At 35.5% G+C, this 20,419-nt stretch overlaps 1 protein-coding gene across 2 annotated transcripts in view; it reads right to left on the reverse strand.

Moving 5' to 3' along the window:
- Positions 1–1,153: 1,153 nt before the first annotated feature.
- Positions 1,154–20,419, reverse strand: part of LOC136814086 (mitochondrial fission regulator 2-like) — a 30,202-nt gene continuing 10,936 nt past the window's right edge. The window contains exons 2-10 of one of the 2 annotated variants that reach the window (XM_067070591.1): positions 6,691–6,870; positions 6,364–6,453; positions 6,051–6,251; positions 5,679–5,808; positions 5,193–5,335; positions 4,782–4,888; positions 4,301–4,428; positions 2,255–2,316; positions 1,154–1,902 (exon numbers count right to left, since the gene is read on the reverse strand). In XM_067070591.1, the coding sequence (XP_066926692.1) occupies positions 1,783–1,902; positions 2,255–2,316; positions 4,301–4,428; positions 4,782–4,888; positions 5,193–5,335; positions 5,679–5,808; positions 6,051–6,251; positions 6,364–6,453; positions 6,691–6,870 (1,161 nt within the window). In that variant the 3' untranslated portion in view covers positions 1,154–1,782. The remainder of the gene's footprint in view (positions 1,903–2,254; positions 2,317–4,300; positions 4,429–4,781; positions 4,889–5,192; positions 5,336–5,678; positions 5,809–6,050; positions 6,252–6,363; positions 6,454–6,690; positions 6,871–20,419) is intronic. The other variant, XM_067070599.1, reaches the window with a different exon arrangement.

The following is a 20,419-nucleotide window of genomic DNA, read 5'->3' on the forward strand; positions in this document are numbered from 1 at the left end:
TTGAGCTATACTGGACAGCAAGTCGTCGAGTATTTTTGCTCTTCAGAAAGTCTAATTGCTCTTTATCGGAGTAAGATGGAGGAAAGTGTAATTTCACTTCCGCAGCATTCAGAGTGGTCAGTAATTTATAGTCTGGCTTATTGACATCTTTAGTACAGTTTTTCAAACCCTCGATAAAGGTAGAAGCGATGTTGTTTAAACTGAAACTACGGCAGATATCGATGGTCTTGTTGCGCGGTCTGCATTGACGGTTGGTTGGTTTGATGACGTCACTCTTTGGTGATCGTTCGTCAGTGAAGGTGAGAACAATGGTTCTGGATCTTGGTCTACAAACATCTTCTAAGATGATGGATCCGTTGTCTTCTTCAGGAAGAAGCATTTGATGTGAGAAAGTGTGCGAGCGACCTCTCATTTTGATGAGTTCTGCTTCTTATGATTTCCAACGTCGACTGATGCCAAAGAAATCGTCGCACTGTATATTTATGGTGATAGTGATTTCACATTAATTATTCATTTACCTTCAAAATATATTACAATAAGAACAATAGAACAAAAAATGAGAAAATAAAACTATTACAAAGCACAGCGAGGAAAATTACTAGGACTTTAAATAATTCAAAAGTTTGATGAAATGCTTCAGAATAAATTCTCTTTGTGAGTCCCGGTAAGACAGTAAAATGCGTCCTCTAAATTAAATTATTTGGACCCACGCCTATATCAAGGGTATTGGAAGAGTTTTCAGGTCCAAACTCCGGTCAAATTGTTGTCTTTTCAAAATTAAGGTGAAACCTAGATGTTCAAAATGAGCAAAGAAAATGCAACCTAGCAACTGTTCAAAATATTTTCTGTCAGAACTAAACCTAATTTACGTAATTTGTATTTTCAAAAGCATATCGACAATATCGACTTGAAGGAGGGTTTTACTCTCAGCATGATATTCTCCCAGGTGGCAACAAACGGGGAGTGTAAAATACAAAAATCAAGTTTTAGAAAAATAAAGGAGATTTCTTATGACAGTTAAAAATATCTTCGAAAATCAATAAAGGGGTGTAAAAAAATCAATAAATCAGAGGAGGAGTTTGCAATGCACTTGAGAGTAGGTCAAGATTACCATTTCATTTTCAGCCAGAGATTCGGAATGATTACACAAAAATTATATATCATAAATACATTACGTATTTCTATTATCATGTAATAAAATTTACTTTATACAGGAAACCTTTTTATACGAAAAAATATTCCTACAGCAATCCGCATAGTATCCTTTTCCTCAGCTAAACATACGGTTTGTCCGTCTGGTCCATTCTTAATCGTTTACCGGAAAATTTCGAAACGGTTAACAGAGAAGGCGTCAACGTAAATGAACTTTATGAGGTTGAATCGCGGATTAGTCAGAGTGACTTATACAATATAATTTCTCTTTTAATTCTACTTAAAATATAAAGTTAAAACTTTTAAAAGATTATTTGAAAAGTCAGTGTTAGTAGTAAACTTTTCCTGAAAATCTGCGGGAGTGAAAGAGAAAGGATATATCTAGTAGTGATTACGAAATTCATAGAATATGTCCTCCCCTTGATAATGTACATCTTTCTAGATTGTGATTGCGAAATTAGAGACGTGTGATCTAAAATGAAACTGAAGAGCAGGTAAAAGGAGAAATACTCCAAAATATCATTCAATGTCTCATAGAAGCTTCTCCTTTCCTGAATAACGCGTAAATAATTCCTTGTATAAAAAGTTTCTCTTTCAGCATGCTCCATTAGTAAGATACCTTTTTTCGCGTCACTTGAATAATTTCGTCTTCTCTGTATCATTATTGTCTCTACTGGAAACTTTCTTTTGTGTTTTCGGACGCGGTTTGGGCCTGGGTCGAGGAACAGGGCGTGCCATTGAAGAAATAACCTGTGATAAGAATTCAATACCGAGTTTATGTATCGGAGGATATCGAGGGTGACGGTAAGTGAAATCGATACAAAACAAAGTCGATAGTTGATGTACGGCTCTATATAGCCTTTGCTCACCTAAATAGACGACGGTATCTTGGTGATTTTACCGTCATCGAGCAAAGTGGACGGCGGTTTCGGCCCCATGTCAGCTTTGCTTTATACCGTCCCCCTCGATTTATCTCGAATACATAAGCTCGTTGAGAACAGAGGCTTTGTCCATCTTGGGTACCGTATCTGTATGAACAAATTTTTGAGAGTATAGACTATGGAGAATTTACGTAACATACAAAAAGAAATTAGACACGTACCTTTGGGGATCGTTTGTTCTTTCGAGGAGAAGGTGAAAAACCAGATGGACTTGAATCAGTTTCTAGTTTAGAAAAAAGGAAACGATTAATATTTTTAACGGCTATGATCTAAAAGACGGTTACATAACATTGGGAGGAAGTTAGTCGATACGAGACTCAAAAAGAAAATTCCTTCAATAAAATTATCGGAAAAACTGAAGAAGAGGTAGACTGGAGTCGTTTATAATGCGTGTAATACTAATAATACTAATACTAATAATACGGGATTTAGTTTGTATAAACGACTGGAAGAATCCGGTGTTCCAGCCTTATAGATACAGGGGCTAGCTACGCAGAAACTTGCGTAGCGAGAAAACAATTTATCAAGCAACAACAAACTCTCAAAACGAAATCAACTCAAATGAAAAACTTTCAATACACAAATCCACACATATTCTTTTTTCTCAATAATTATTTTGAGCAGGAAAAAATTATAATTGCAATATTGACACTTTTCTTTTGTTTGGAGTAAGTGCACAAAGGTTTCTAGACGACTAAAATTGTTCCATTCATTACTTTTTGCTTTATTTCTACTATGTATAAATTAGTCGTCTAGCTTGCTAGACTAAAGAAGAGGGTATCATTCTTTTTTGCGAAATTCGCAGTAGAAGACATTACACAAAACGCGGAGGGGGGGGCACTCGATTTAAAAGCGACCGTGCTAGCGGCTCAAAATGAGGCCTTTGAAATCGGACTTATACAGTGCAAAGAAAATTTTGAACAATTTGAGTCAATTTTGGCGAAAAATCAGCCCTTATGGTGACCCCCACCCCAAGGACACAGAAGGACTAAGGAAGACTTGTGAACTCTTAAAGTGACGAAAATGAAGAAATATTTTTCCTTAAGTTTCCCTGGCTTTTAGCTTTCCCCCAATTGAAAAAGAGAATTATTATGAAATGATGAAGAAATATTTTAACATCAATTTGATTAGCATTATAAAGAAATGTAAATAATATAATACGCTTTTTAGTGCAAAAAAATTAAGGCAATTTAGACCCTAAAATACAAGCTATTCTGTTACAAGAAGTCTGGAAGATTAAACTGAATTAAAGACAAAAAAGGAGAAAAAATTTCCTGACTTTTCCCGGATTTTCCTGAGATTTGTCTATAAGCCAGCATTTTCCAGTTTCTCCCGGGTCTAAGTTTCTAACACATTGCTAACACCAACGGATAAAAAGTTTCTATTTTTCTTGCTTTTCATTGTTCTTCAATCATATTACTCATCCTCAGGTCAATTTTTTGGCGTAAATTACGTAAGTACTCAATAATATCTTTTCAATGGTGAGTGAAGGAATAACAGGCCAAACCAAGAATTAATTCATATTCATCTATGAAAGCAAGCATTCCATCTTTACCTCTTGTAAAATAAAACGTACGTGGTATCCGCAAAATGTGAAAATGACAAATTTGGAAACAAAAGTCCCAAGATGGCAAGTTTCGAAAAAATTCCTTTTACGTTATAGCCACTTGAAAATAGAAAACATTTAAAAAACAACAAAAGTGTTAGCGAAATATGTTTCGTAATGGATATCAATCTCAAAATAAGTCGAACACAATTTGGTTGGCTCAATTTAGGTCCATTGAATTAAATCGAAGAACATTAACTATAATTCTATAATTCAAATTTTAGCAATCGTAGTACAATAATAGAACGTCCGGCTACGGTGCGCAAGGCCGTAGGTTCCCATGCACCGGTCATACCAAAGACTTCGTACGAAGTACACAAATCGTACTTGATGCCTCTCAGCTTGATGCTCAGCAATCAAGAGAAAGATTTAGAGTAAGTGGAGCAATCCAGGGAGAAGAGTGGCGCCCTCCCCTACCTTCAGGTAGATAGCTATCGAAAGAGAAGCCTTCGGGTCGCCTCCGACTGAGGAGCAATTTATCGCCTGGTTGAGTTTGTTTACTCGATTTTTCAATGGTAGATATTAACTAATGGTCATGTGCAGTCCATTAGGACACGTGACAAATTTTAAGTGAATGATCTGTTAAAAGTTTCCCACTTACCGGGTGAGTCGTAAGACGTTTTGGTGTTTCGAAATTTTTCTTTCAAAGCGCGAGCGATGATATCGGCCGGATCATTGGATTCAGCTTTTGAAGATTTAGTGGCTTTCATTGGTGTGCCTCCTGGTGATCTAAGATGGAGAAAGAAAACATTTGAAAGACGTGGCTTCTGAATAGCACAACGCACCGAATCTAAAAATAGTAACAAATCTGCCTAAATTTATTCGCTTGTTTAACTTGCGATCATATCCTCATTTGTGTTAATTGCTCTTGCACGTTAATTAATTACAATATCAAAAGAAAGGTAATAAGTTTCACGGTTTCCTAATAATTTCGAAATGAATTGTGGGATTATTATCATACACATTTCTAGCTGAAATAATTATGGCGTGTGAGAAGCGGAGCGCTATTGTGAGAAGTTGAATTGTTAGTGATGATTAGAGGAAAGAAACTTTAAAGAGGAATGTCGTTGAGAAAAGTTCACCTGTTGGGTACAGATTTCAGCTTGACGGAGGAGAGCCCTCTCAAAACATCAGAGAGGTTGGGTGCACTCTCCTCCTCGTCTACCTTTTTTGTTTGTTTCACTGCTGTCTGAAACAAAAAAAATAGAGGAAACGCGTCAAAGTAGACGGAATGAAAGTACCTCAAGAAGGCGGAAAACTCCTCATTTCGAAAAAACCTATTTTTTGGTTTCACAATTAAGGAAGATGTAAGGATGTAATACCATTACATGTTTCAGATGTAATTTTGAAGTATTTCTTTTGTTGACTTCAATCTTGATTTTGAAGAGCCCGTGTAGCGCTTTAGAACGCCTAGGAGACAAATAAAATAGGAACTTTTTTCAAAAGCAATCAAAGTCCTGTTATACAATCATCACTTAATGCAGCTACTTTACCTTGTTAATTTTGATGACAGGAGCAATATTGTTTGATGGGGCGGGTGGCGGAGGTGGTGGTGGTGGAGGTGGAGGTGCTTGCAAAATAATGGGCGGAACCACAGCAATTGGCGCTGGCTGGCTTGGTGGCGCTAATGGTGCCGCTGAAAAAGGGGAGAAACACCGGTTTTAATTACGTCTAACATAAATTATGTTTCGAGTTGAGTTGACAAACATTTTAGATAAACGGGCCAGTAGAGTAGATCATTCGGCAACGCTACACAAGGTTACGGGTTCAAACATACGATGGGTTTCACCAATGAGAAAAAGAAAGTGGACAATCATGGGAAAAAAACGTTGTCTACCCAATTAACAATCAGTTATTAACCATGAAGACGTAAAGTAAACGGCAACCGTTTTGCCTGGGTATGAAGGAAATTTTTCGTGTTTCAAGCTTTTCCTTTTTCGAGAGTAAAGTTAGTCGCGTACAAAAAGCACGTCACTTACATCCAGAAACGATCATGGCTATTTGTGCACGTAGTTTTGCAAGCTCGTCCTCCAATTGGTTGATTTTGGCGCCTTCTGCCGACGATTTGTTTTCTGTACTCGATGAAGATTCTTCTGGTTTGCTACTCTGCTGAAAAAAAGTGAGGGGATAGAAAATAACTCGTCTTGTTTGGGCTTTTCCAGAAATAATCCGTGTCCCCTTCCTGTTGAGGATATCGGTTATCCAGAAAAATCAACATCCTCGACGGTGGGGGTAATTTTTTTTCTTCTGGAAAAGCCCTTTAATTCTGCTCAGAGGGATTCAAAGAGAGCGATGTTTTTTAGGATAAAAAGACCTTGGATTGACTTTCTATGAAAAGGGAAGAAAATTACCGAAGGTTTTGGTTGTTGTTTGTCAGTAGCTTCATCTCTCTTCTCCCCTTCATCTTCTGCATCATTCGTTTCTTCGCTATACTCTTCTTCATCTTCTTCGCATTCTTCTTCTTCTTCATAAACAACTTCTTCGTCTTCATCGAAACCATCCCATACTAATTGTCCAATGTCTGCTAAAGTGGGTACCACATGATATTTTACCTACGGAAGAACTTCACATTTAAAGCTAAATCCAGTATGGAGGGACAAAAAAGAACTATGAAAACGGACCGAAGAGAGAGTGTATTAATTTAATATCAAAGTCGATTTTTACCTGATCAACATGCTGTCGCACATGGTCCAAATTCGCCGATACAAAGTTCGTGGCGGATGAAATGAAAGCACGTCTTGAATTGTCCAGCAACTGAAAGAAGAAGGGTATCCCTACATATCATTATCAGCTCTCAATTCGGTATACCTCTGTTAAGGTTTTAACACACAATACGAAAGATATTCAGAAGCGCAGCCAAGAGGGGCGCAAAATTTGTGTAGGAGAGCAGATTTGTATGACACCGTAATTAGCTTTTTTCATTATGAATAGTTACAGTGTCATAAAAATCTGCCCCCTTACACAAATTTTGTGTACGCTAGTGATACTTACCTCATAGTAGGCTTCTTGTGAAGATGCCATAGGTACATTACTTCCGATGTATCGCACCATACTTCTCTTGCAACCTACTGCTCCCTTTCTTGAGGAAGTGACACCTGGATAATCCTTCTTATTAAGAGGACTACTTCTCTTCTTTGTACGCATCCGCTTCTTTTTCAGCCTGTCACCAATCTAGTGAATAGAAACAAAAAATTGCTAATGCAGGCAATATTTGAGAAAGGAAAGGCAGCGTCAGGTGGTGGTCAAAAAGGACACTTTTTGTAGTGTTTTTCTACCAAAAAGGCTAATTTTAACTAAAATTTAGTTGTTTCAGGAGGGGCAGCGGCAATAACCGGGCGCTAAAAGGGCCTGAAAAATGGCCTGTAATGAATTACTTTGAGAAGCGATGGACTCTGACGATGATTTAGTAGAGTGGGTGCTTGTGGATTTAGTATAAACCTGTGGACCATTAATATTAATAAAGGTCAGGATTTTGGAGAGAGTTAAAATTGCGATTTATAACATCAGACATCAGTGTCAAGCCCAGCCCGGTGTTCAGCCGACTTACAGTAGGTCAACACTGATTTTTAAGTTCCACCACAAAAAGCCATTCCCTGTGTCTATGAGTGTTGTAGACACCTACTGTAGAGTTTGAAGATCTTTTAGCTGTAAGTTAAAGATATTAAAGACATTTTCAAGGGTTATATATTCTGTGATTCTGCGAAACGTGCCACCCTGTTTTTTTTGGAAATTCTTGGAATTCTTCTTAGTTTGGGTGTATGGGCATTTGAAATCAAAAAAATATTCTAAAATTTCAATTTACAGCGTGTTGGCATCATGGGTTATAAACAGATCCAGGATTTTGAGACTTGAAACTGCCATAAAACAATTTTCTTAGGACAACAAAATTTTTAAAAGGAAACTTTTAAAAAAAAAAAGTCAAATCTGGGAAAATCATTCCTGACCCGGTTGATTATTACTGACACGGTGTGCTGTCGAACAAAATGGGGATGTGTGAAAAAATTTCAATTAGTTGAACAAATTTCAATTTTCAAATTTAGGTCACAACAGAATCCTCCGCAAATTCTTTCAGCTTTTTATCTCTAAAATTACACCAAAAAAATATACCGATCATCCTATAGAGCACTAAAAAATATCCCCTTTCTATCTTGGTTTGTTCTGCCTTGGATTATAACTGAAAATATCTTCAAAAAACCTTTGTCCGTCCTTAATCAGCATTGATCAGGTATGTTTTTATTCTATTTGAACTAATATCAAAAAAGACCAAGGAAGCCCTGACTGATAAGTCAGCCTGTGACCTGCTGCAACAGCTTTTTGCTGGTACCTTCAGTGCAGGGGAAAAAATTGGGAAACATATTTGGTGTGCCTTTTGTGTCTGAATTCCACACTGGCCTGGCCTGGCCTGGACTGGGGACAAGTTTTTCTCATAGTTATCAACTTAGCCTCACCAAATTGCAAGAGAGCTCCAAGTCTGAAAATTTTCCCTGATAATCTAATTTTTCAAAATTGGAAGATCGATAAATCTGATTTTACCATCAGAAATTTTTTTTTGGAAATCAGGAAATTCTTTTGAAATGCAGGACATACAATTAGCTTGGTAAAATCTGTTTCCACTTCAAGAAATTTCGCCCAAGTCATCGATGACGCAAGAAATACAAAAGAAACCAAGAAAAGATCAACGAGAAAAGCTGTGGGAATAAATGATTGTTTGCCAATCTTGGAGAGTTTCCAAACTCAAGATTAAGTTGGCGGGTTTCATGAGTTTACCTCTGGTATATATATTCAGACTCCCCAGATTGGCAAACATGAAGAAATAGAAGAGAAACTAAAAATTCACCCCTGGAAAATATTTAGATTGTTTTATTTTGTTCAATCGCAAACGCTTGTAAAAGCACCAAATATTTTATTATGCAATCCTGGCAATATCGATTGTTTTACTTTGTCCAATCAAAATATTGCCGTACGATTGTTTAAAAAGAAGTATCCAATCAAATGGAGGTAAAGCGCTTTCATCAAATCAGAAAGGATTCTTTGAAAAAATAATGCTCGCATCAAATTCCCTTCATTTAAGAATTAAAGATAAGAAAAAATTCATCCCTTAGAATCAACGATTGAAACAAAGAAAGTTAAATGGCTACTCGTTATCCAAGGCGCCGAAAAGTAGTCATCAACCTTCCTCACACACAGCAATCTCGTTGGTTGAAATTTTAAAATAACTTTCCGATGGAGCGAATTACGGAAGCAACTGAGAAGAAGAGACGTTTTTATTGCAGATTTCGATATAAAAATTGCATGGGGAATACTCCTGTCAATAGACCTTTTCGCCTTTCCATTCGCCATCTTGAATATAATGCAAAAATACAGGAACGAAAAAGTAGTGGTTGGATTTAGTTGGAAAATATGCAAAACATACTGTGAAGTTGGGTAACTCACCAGTCGATCCTGACTTGACAATGGAGAACCAAATTTGGCAATGCATAATTATTACAAGTGGCCAAGAAAGTTTGTGTGACGCAAAAATTGCGCAGTCAACGAAGCGCTAGAAAAATGCCCACTGAAAATTGAAACTAGGAATTTATTGAATATTTCACTAATGAAGTATCGAACTTTTTGTTTTTTTGTAATTATTATAAATTCATAGTATTTAGATACCATTTTTCGAAAGTCAAAGCACAATTAAAGTGAATTTAAGATGATTGGGTGGATATTGGGCGGACAGGCGTTTTGCACGTCCCGAGATCCGAAATTAGACGAGAGTAAAAGATGGGGGAGTTTTTGTATGCAATATCAATCCATTTTTTTATTTTTTCGCAATTGAAAAATGAATTTTTGATTTTTGAATTAAAGAAATATAATGTAATATATTATATTTGATTGTCAATGCCAAAAGATATTTCTTTACTTTACCAATAAGCTGCTATGTTGCTTTGCCACTTACCCCCGGATTGTTTTAGTAGGCACTTCGGTAACGTGAATAAAAACACCCGTATATGTTGAACCCGACTGTGGAACCCGAAATTACAATTACATAAATTATTGTGGAAGTGAACGCTTGAGAAGAATGTTTGGGAAATCAAAAAGACAACTTTTGTAAGGATGTTGACTTTTGTTTATATGTCACTCTGTGACGGACTGATTCAATAGGTTGGCAGACGATATCATCCACCAGGATGCATCCTCTCTTATTTCCCCCCTATTTTCTACTTTCCTATCTTCTATCCTGATTTTCTGACTTTCTCTAGTGTTACTAACTGTTTTTTAAGTATTTTTCTGAAATTTGCCTGTACCGGTGAAACAGGTCTCTGACCCTGGCTCGAACCACCAAATGCAAGCAACCTTGGATTACAAACCCAATGCCTAACCGCTTGCACCAACGAGACATGGCATAAATCTGTCATTCACAAATACTTATAGCGTGTAATTAAGAGACCTTTATTAAGAAAGCTCCCAACCCTACCGGTGCCCCTACAAAGATCCCTACGGGATCCTAAGTTAGGTCTCAGGGTACAGATGCCCCTAAGAAGGCCTTCGGCCTTATATGGTGACTCTCGAGCTCCAACCCTAACCCTCACTGATAATACCAGATGATCTTAATCAAACGGAATCAACCGATTGAAATTCGATTGTCGAACACAATCGAATCTCAATCGAATGTCAAAATTCTGGGTAATATTCGATTGCTTTGATTGTTGTTCGACTGGTTCGATCGTGGATTCCGTTTGATTGAGATTGTCTGGCAGTCAGGCATTTTGAAGAACTGCATAGATGAAATTTTTTTTCCATGGGTCAATTTTGTCTTCGAAGATTGAAGAAACTTTTAACGAAAAAATAAAGTTCCCAGTTTTCTTCCTTTTTTCCCATTTTCAGTTTGAAGTTCATTTTTATTCATTTTCACGCTTTTAGCCTGAGACGTCCTATCTCATTTACACTGGGTGACGAATACCCCATGCAAATGCTCACCCCGTTCATTTGCCAGGATGTGCCTGACTGTCTGGCTTTATTCTTGCAGCTTCCCAACATCCAAGCTCTCAAATATCACAAGCCGAATGAAATTACTTTTGATTTCCCGTAGAAATTACTAGTTATTTATTATCTTGTCTCTGGTTTACAGTCTGGTCCAACTAACTCCTCTGCAGGGATATCTGTCCCTGCATGTGTGAGTGTCTCTAATTGGTCAGTAGGCGCCCAGTCACTGAGCAGAATTTTTGCGGGGTTTTCGATATTTTTCTATGCGCGCGCATAATTTATGGAAAAAAGCTGACATGTCAAAATAATATAAACAAATGAAAATGAAAACACAGGTTCATTTCTAAACAAAATGGCCGCTGGAAAAGAGCCTTTATAAATGTGGCTGATGTTTTGATGTAGTTTAAAGTAGTTTTGAAAGTTTATTGAGTTTGTAAAAGAGGTTTAATGGTAAGTTAATTATGTGTGTCTGCCTGGCTTTCCAAAGTTTTGATAGTCTGTCAACAAGGGTTCACTCACATACAGTATCAAACAAACTGTATCAAACTTTTTTAGTTGCACCAGACTCTAAAATTTTAGAAACTTTGTATGTCACAAGGTAAGAGTTTTTTTCTAAAAATTTGAGTCTGGATACCCAGGCTAGGATTTACCAAGTTGACAAAGGACCCTGCCAACGCACCGGACTTAACGAACACCAGACACGCGAAAGTCCGGTGTAAAATGAGAATTTTTTTTACCACCGGACAATCTCTACACCAGACTTAAGAAAGTCGGATGTCCGGTGTCAGAGAAGCAGCTTTGTGAATTCAGACAAAATCATATCGGCACGTAAGTGCCGACCAAAATTGGCCGTAGGCCGGCAAAATTTTGCCGACCTAGAGGTCATTTTAGGTCGGCAAAGCCGTCCTAAGTAGCTTGTTTGGGTCGGCAAAGACGAACTAACAAATTTAGCTGCTCTATAATTGTGTTAATAAGTTTTATGTTTTATAAAGAGAATGGAATGAGGCTCGATTATCATGTGATACAGGGGGGGTCAGTGTACCAGAAGGTGGCATGTATCCTGGGGTGGGTGGGTGTTTGAGAAAAAAATTTGTCATGTACTACCTGTGTACTATAATTGGGGTGTTGGGTCCAAAATCGAATTTTATTTTTACTACCTGTGTACTATAATTGGGGTGTTGGGTCCAAAATCGATGTTAAAAGTGTGGAAACAAAAAGGCTCAGAAATTATCTGCTAAAATAGAAATGTAAAGTTGTTCTATTATAAATTGATCAAGCCAAGTTTGTCCAAGATCATTCTTCCAAACTTCTTGGAATGAATTGAAATCCTACTAGATCCCACTGAAATGAAGGTTTATCAGGTCAATGTAAACATTCGAACATTTGAATTCAAACATTCAACATTGGTGCCAACTCTCACGCATTGGGTGTGAGACTCATGCATTTCCACATGGTCTCGCGTAATTTTTGAAAAGTTTGATCTCTCACGCATTTTGGATTTTTGAGAAATATTTTCCTGTTTTCCCAATTTCCCGATTTCCTGATTTTCCGAAAAAGGGTTTTCCCAATTTCCCGAATTTTGGAAAAATGTTGACCCGATTTTCTGATTTTCGGAAAAAAAGTTTCTTTATTTTCCGGATTTTTCTAGGTAGTGCCTGGTAGTAAATGGGGGGTATGGGGTGGTTTTGGTTTTTTTCCAGGTAATACCCGGTAGTAAATAGGGGGTATGGGGTGGTTTTGGGATTTTTCCATGTAGTATGGTGTACTTCAGGGGTGGGTGGGTGTCAAGTTTTGAAAAATACCTTGTAGTACACATACATGCCGCTTTCTAGTACACTGACCCCCCGCCCCCCTTGGGACGAAACCGGTGTTCCGGCTTTATAGAATCCATGGCTAGGTACGCAGAAACTTGCGTAGCGAGAAAACAATTTATCAAGCAACAACAAACTCTCAAAATAAAATCAACTCAAAATGAAAAACTTATGACCTAAATAAAAACTTATGGCAAATCCACATATTTTTTTCAAGAACTTTATTTTAGCGGGAAAAAAATATAATTGCAATTTTGACACTTTTCTTCTGTTTGGAGTTAGTGCACAAAGGTTTCTACAGGACATGGGCCTTTGATTCCAATTTCTAATGTTGTAAGATGAAAGTGGCATTGCAACCTGAGTAATTTCTTTGGGGTGTAGTGACTAAAATTTTCTTTGGTTTTGAACCTGGAGGGTAGAAGTAAATTTTTCTCCGACTAAGATAAATATTCTGATTTTTTTCCGTGATAAGGGTCCCTTTCAGAGAGTGGATTGATTTTTTGTAGCCCTAACAGAGATTTTCAAGGTTTAAAAAACGTATCCTTACTGCTCTCAAATGTCTAGTACCCATTTTGCCTAAAAGGGCCTAAAACCCTGCCAGTTTACCCGCTTAAACCTTTGGCTTATGTCTGCCATAAGAGTGAGCAGGCCAGTGGAGATATGTTTCCTCTAGGAGTGAAAGGTCATTCTTGGGCCCTTGATATGGAATAGCCTTTACATAATATATACACTGGCGAATGTGAAGCTTATTTCGGTCATTCTACAAGAGGTAACTTAAACCATAGTATTATGCTTAAACTTAAAACACTGCTAGAGAATGATTATTTCGCTAAGAGTGGAAATCTTTAGTTAGTATCAATTACTTATTCTTTGAAAAAAGTTAATAAGGTCTAAATAAGGAAATGCTCTGTGGGACCCATTTTTTTTAAGCATCACACTGCAAAGACTTCTTTCGGAAGGATAATTAAATGTTATCAAAACTCAAAATCTGTAAACTTTGAATTATTTAACAATTTCACTATGGCTTTTTAGTTATATAAGACATTATTAACCCCTTAAGAGACGATGTTATCGGTAGGAAAATAGAAGAGACTCTCTGGTTAAGAATGGTCAATGTGCTATTTTGCGTAGAATGCATATGTATCAAAAGTTTAACAAAAATATGATGTAGATCCATTTTTGAGTTCAGTCATTTCAACTACACGCTTTTTTAAAAGAATATCTTCTATAAGAATATAAGGGTGAAATTGGCCAAATCGTAAGAATAACCTAAGAATACCCTCTAGGGTGAATTTCACAGAATTTAATAAGAATACACGAGACATTTTGTATTTGGTCAACAGAAAAAACTGCTTCCTTTGTTGGAGATAAATTGAAGCTTTGAGGAAGAAATCTAATTTTAACCCAAATGTTGTTCACTCAAAAGTCCAAAACTCTCAAATTGATCATTTGTCATGTTTGTAAAAAAGTCAAGTCTAAAAAAGTAAGAATACGTTAAGTATCAATGACGAGTATACTAGACATGGGCGAAGCCCTCCTGTAATGCCCAGTTTGAGTAGAAATCGTCATCTTTGGTCCAACTCGAAGAAATTGGATTGGGTTTCATGGTCAAGCAAAAAAAAAATCAAAAGTGAGTCTTTCCAGCGAGATTTTAAGTCAAAAAGTAAAAAAAACTCAAAGATTTGACCAAAATCCACTTTATTAAGATTTTGACCGTTTTTTGACCATTTTTTGTCAACGAGTGATTCATGACCGCGTTAAAGGAATATTTTAAGAATATTTTACCCTCAATTTTGGCTCTTTCTTAAGAATACTCGACTCTCATCCAAAGTACACTATTCTTATAAAAAAGAAGTGTGCAACTTTTCTTGGTGAGTTTGTCATTTGTAAATTCATAGGAAATTTCGAAATGGTACTTTGTCTATTTATTCACGTGCTTTGAAATTTCTTCGCTTGGAATGATTTTTCTCGTTTTATATGAAATGTCGTTACTAATTAATAATGGGAGGCACTTCGGGTACTTTGCCTCGAACTTAAATAATTTATTTTCTGGACTTTAGTTAGGAATTATAAATTTTGTTGCTATATTCACAGTTATTACACGTTTTTTCAGGTTTTTTATGTAAAATCCTAAGAAACTAATTAGTATTTAGCTTTTTTTTTATAAGAATGGCGTTTTTTCATTTTATCATTGATATTCTTAACTTTTTGGCGAAAATCATCCAAAAGTATTCTTACGGTATTCTTAGGTTAAGATCAAAATTGACAATCTACAGGTTAAAATGCATTAAAAATTACATTCTTAGGTTCGGTTGCTAAGTTCCATGATGGTGATATATAAGTTACACAACAAAGCAAAACTTTGCAAAAAGCCATTAAGCAGAATACGATTCTCCAGTTGAAGTAGTAAAAAAACTGGTTAAAAAAACAATTAATATTGTCAAAAATAACAAAAAGCTCCATGCAAAAATTATTTTAGCCATAGAAAAACTTTTGAATCAAGCAATAGATAAATAAGAACCCATTTAGATTGATATCACGAAAGATACAGTCGAAATACTCAAACAGGAAGTATAGAATGAAATAAGGAAAAAAAATTGTATATGTAATCGTCAGCCGTGCAAAATTACTCGAATCTGATTGGTTTAGAGGAATGCGATTAATCGTTAATTGCACTATTACCACTTTTCGCACTCTTCGGCGGGGGGACACTTTTGTCCCCTTATTCTTTTCTCTCCCAAGTCCTGTGTCAGAGACTTTTTTTACTATATAATAAAAAACAAAGACATTTTTTTTCTTCAATATAAAAAAGAACAAAGAAATTTTACGTTACAATAGCTTCTTTTAATTGAAAACGCAATTCGAATGTCAAAAATTTTCCCTTTTTATAAAAAAACTATGATTTACTAATGATTATTTACTGACGATTACTAGTACTAATCACATGATAACAAGTGCAATTCGGGAATAATTGCACGAGTGATTTTTTTGTTAATAATTTTCCGAGTCCGAAAGGACGAGGAAAATTCGAAACAAAAAAATCACGAGTGTAATTTTCGAATTGTACGAGTTATTATGTGATTACGAGCTAATCGCACAATTTGTTTCACTACTTTTTCCCGTCAGGAAAGTAGCATTACAGAAATTACACAGGCAGTTTTATGTTTTTCTCTTCTCTCTGTGTCTTTCTTTTATTGTTGTTTATTGATTTTCTTTCTCACAAAATAAATTTCGAATGCAGTAAAACGTTCGATGAAAAAAAAATATAAGTAAGAACATTAAAATCAATTTTGTAAAATTGACGCGTTTGTAAAATTAATTAACGATTAATTGCTCTCTAAAGGATTCAATTAATGATTAATTGCTCTCTTTGAAGGCGCGCCAAATAAAAAAAAATAGCTCATCGTGCGATTACATAGAAAGCATCTTACTTGAACAATTAAATCAAAAAGAAGAATTTTTTATCATAAAAAGAGAGCATCGTAATTTTTTCAGTAATTTAATTGTAGACTTAGAAATCGATAAAAAGGGAAAAGTTGAAGAAATCGAAGAAATTTTCAAAAAAGTAGTATTAAAAATTATTGGGAACAACTTCAATATTTGGAGAATAAAAATTCAATCAAACTGAAGAAATGGTACTGAAGTGGGTAAGAGAAATTATCACCCAAAATCCTGAATTACATAACTTTTTCATAAAGAATCAAGAACACATTGGGAAAAAACCTGCCAATCACAGTTCAATCTTGAAAAACGCAATAGAGAATTTTATTATTATTGGAGGGGTAGGTGTAGGGAGTGTAGCTTTGTACGAATTTTTCTAACAATACAGCTTTAAAATACCTAAAACACATGCGGAAAATTCATCTATATTAATACGCTTAAACGTGTGTGTTTATAACGTTTTGTGAAAAGTTTTCGAAAATCTAACAAAGCTCTACAAAGCCTCCTCTTCATGGCGTTGAACCATCATCTTTTTGCACATTAAGCAGATTTCCTACCACTAGACTAACTTTGAGACCCCAAGATACTATTTTCTATTCACCAAGTTTGGAGCTTGATGGGTTAAAATCAACCTTCTTCCCAAATTTCTTTTGTCAATTTAAAATATTCTTATTCAGATGCTCTTTAAAACTTTCTGTTTACAATAGCGGCTCCCAAGTCTTTCAAAGTCACCCTCGAATGTCCAACCACGATGGCTAGCCACGATGGCTAAGAAGATCTAAAATATACTTTTGCTAAGCCATTTATTTAATTGTGGTTAAAAATTGCAATGCAATGTTATCTTTTTTCTCCTTTATTTTCTAAAATCAAAATCAAATCAACGATCGGCGGCTATCTTTCTTCCGTTAGAATTTTTTAGATGTGTAGTGATTCACTGGATTGGGACATGCAGCGTGCGACGCTGCGCATACGGCTAGTTAGTTCTTATTAAGTTTTTTCATCACGACTTTATGGCATGAATAATATTACCAGTAGTAAAATTATGGTATCGTAAACGCAGATTTATCAATTATTTTAATCAATTTCACGGTACAGAACTCACGTACAATAGAAATAGCGCTTTAAAAACGTAGATAACAATATTTTAGATAACAAGATTTCACCTGTACTATCGATAGATTTCATAAATTACGTAATTTTAGAATATCGCCAAAAAATGTTACAAAAAAAGCTGCCTATAGAAAAACTAGACTATTACATATACTTCTTCAAACTTTCAAATAGATGACTCCAATTACAGCATCGCCAAAAATGATGCGACTAAAAATTCATGAATATTTAAAATGTAACGGATTTTTCAAAAAATAAACACAAAAGCTAGATATAAGTATGAAACAAATGTCCAGCATATTCATATTCTATTTTTCGTTTCTCTTTCTCCGTAACAGGAATAACTTTTCTTAAGAAAAGATTAAAAGTCTAGCTTTAATAAATGTCTACCCTATCCTCTATCATCATCACCGCCCTGTCCAAAATGAAAAGTGCTTTTAAAAAATACCTAAATCCCCGATATTAGAAATATTTTTATTTCACTTTCGATATCAACCACGGCTGCCATTTTTTTGTAATATACACGCTTTTTTTTATTAGAATACCTAAAATTTGGCTGAGCCTGGATGTGCTTATTTTTTTAGCACTTTTCAGCCTAAAATGTTCTTAGATGCGTTCTTAAATTTTCAGACTACTCTAAATCGACAATATCATGCAAAATAAAGAGCACTTGAAATTAGTAAAATTTGGACAATATTTGACTCTCGATTTAGAAAATCCATTCCTAAGTTTGTTTACAACTGCTTGAAAAGAGGAAAAAATTGTAGTTTCTTGTCATTTTTTTCAAAACTGAGGCTGGGCATATGTTCTTACGATTCTCTTAATTTTTCGACGAATTTCAGCCTCAATGTTCTTATAAAAGAAAAAAACTCGATCAAACGCAGATATTTCAATAGAACAAAATTTTGCTTAGCCTAGAGAACAATAGCTGAATAGTGCAATTCTTATCCTCTTTTCGCAAATCTATGGCCCATATATGATATGCTTTTGTATGGTTTTGTGGTATGATAGTATCGAAGATAATAATTATTCATAAAGAAAAACAAAACGTACAGTATAAAATGTGCCAGTTGCGTTGTTGCAGGACAGATTATTATACACAGATTTCAATCATCTTTATTTACCATTTTTGGAAAATGAATAAAGACCTTTTTAAAGACGCTTTCCTTCAGAGGAAAAAAAGCCAACTGTTTTATTCTACAAGGCAAACTAAAGTCAAGGAAACATTAGAAGCAGGGTCTCTACTGAAAAGCAACAAAGGATTGAATATTCTATCGATCGGGGCTGGTGATGGAACTTTAGACCAATGTATCATCAAAGGCAATCAATTAAAAGTCGACTTGTATCATGCTATTGACCCGGTGCTGAGTAAATTTTACTCACATTTTGTAGAGAAAGTCAAATCATGGGATATACCTTATGTAGTTGAACAGAAAGCTTTTTCAGAAGATTATGATTTGCCGCCTAAGAATGAAATTACGGTCAATCAACTGAATGGCTTAATTCAGCCTTTTTGTGATTTTTTTGGTAATGATGATAACTCTGGTCAAAATATCTTTGATCTTGTGATCATGTCTAGTATGTTATACCATGTGGATCATCCAGGCTTAGCTGTCAAGAAAGCAAGATCTTTTTTGAAGCCTGGTGGTGTTATTATTATATTCATACAGACTTTTGAAATCAATTCTGAAGTCTATTCATACATGGTCGAGACGTCACCACCTGAGTTTAAAGAGGCTACCCATAATTATGCAATGTGTGACCAGGATGTTATGAAGGAGCTGGATGATATGAAGATTCCATACACTCATGACGTTTATGATGATGACGTAGGACATTGTCATGACGTCACTGAGTATCTGGCAAGTAATGGTCAATCACCAGCAACGATGTTTCGAATGTGTTTAGAGTTTCAAGCGCAAAAAAAGTTTGATGATTGGAGCGAAGAACAAAAGATGGGTGTTTATGAGATTGTGAAGAGACGAGCTTTTCAGAATGGTGAAGGAAAGGATGTAGCACCTGATTACCTTGCCACCATTGTTGTGAAGGCTGAAGATGAACGATAATGGTTCTTGATGTTATTTTTGTTGGTATAATCAGATAATGGTTTGAATATATCGGTATTTAGATAGAACTATTTATAAAGCGCTTTTTTTCGGGACACACTGTATAAGCATCTTTTTACCAGAGTAGCTTGTTAGATTCAAGAGCAGCCACCGGCTAGGAAGTATGAAATATCTGTTCTTGCGGTCCCTTTCTCCTGGAAAAAACTATCTGTTTTGTATCCTGGGCTCTGCTGGATTATATCATCTGTTCTTGGAAAAAATGGGACTCCTGGAAAATGTATATCTGTTCTCTAGAAATATTATGCTCCTGGAAAAATATAACAGCTATTCTAAGTAAGTTAAAATGCTCCTAGAAAATGAGACCTTTTAAGAAAATTATGAAGTTACCTGGAAAAAAAATCTGGCATCTGGTTGTGTTTTTCACAATTTAGCTTCTGGATTCTTTGAACAGATTGTCCGCTGGAAAATTGTATGTGTTTTACCTTAAAATGTGCTCCTGGATTCTAAGAACAGATGTCTTTAAGACGACCCCCTGGATTTTACCTGGGTGTTTTGAGGAAAGTCTCTCCTAGATTTATCCATAAAATTCTCTCCTGGAAAAAAACAACAGATATTTCAAAAAATTCTGGCGGCTGCTCTTGTAGATTTAGAAGGGGTTCAATTTGGGAACCCTCAGTTGGTTTGCTACAAACATGCCTTTTATAAAACACTTGAGGTGTGGCCTACATTTGCATCATCATAAAAAAATCTCATTACACTGAACTTACCACATGATAAAGAAACTAAATATAAAAACGTTCATTATGTTATTAAGTTTTGTATAATGTTTATTGCAACCTTGTTACTTCTATGTGTAATTATAACAGCGAGATACCCCTAACTTGATGTCACATTGTGGCTATTCTTTACAGACATAATTATTAAATGCAATTCATACCAACTTTATTACATTTCAAATATAATCTATTATAATAAGCGTAAATCAGGTCTTGCGTGTTAAAAGGTTATTATTTAACCATTTTTTTTGTTTTTGTTTTACTTTCTGTCGTGTGAGCTATAATATTTAGTGTATCTTTTTTGTTTTGTAGGATTCGAAGAATTTGAAATATAACTGTATTGTATTACGTTTTGTATAGTTTGAAATGAGCAACGAGTTTTATTTATCTCTTTGGACCGAGGCCCGGAATCATCGAGTTAGAAAACTTTGAGTTAGCTAAAAACCGAGAAAGCTAACTCGAAAAACATAATGTGAAAACGAAAATTCGTGTTAATTTCAACTCGAAAATCCTTTTATGGAATTAGAAATCGAGTTAGAGTTGAGTGACG

This window comes from Clytia hemisphaerica, unplaced genomic scaffold (assembly GCF_902728285.1).
Source record: "Clytia hemisphaerica strain Z4C2 unplaced genomic scaffold, Clytia hemisphaerica genome assembly, whole genome shotgun sequence".
Classification (NCBI taxonomy): domain Eukaryota; kingdom Metazoa; phylum Cnidaria; class Hydrozoa; order Leptothecata; family Clytiidae; genus Clytia; species Clytia hemisphaerica.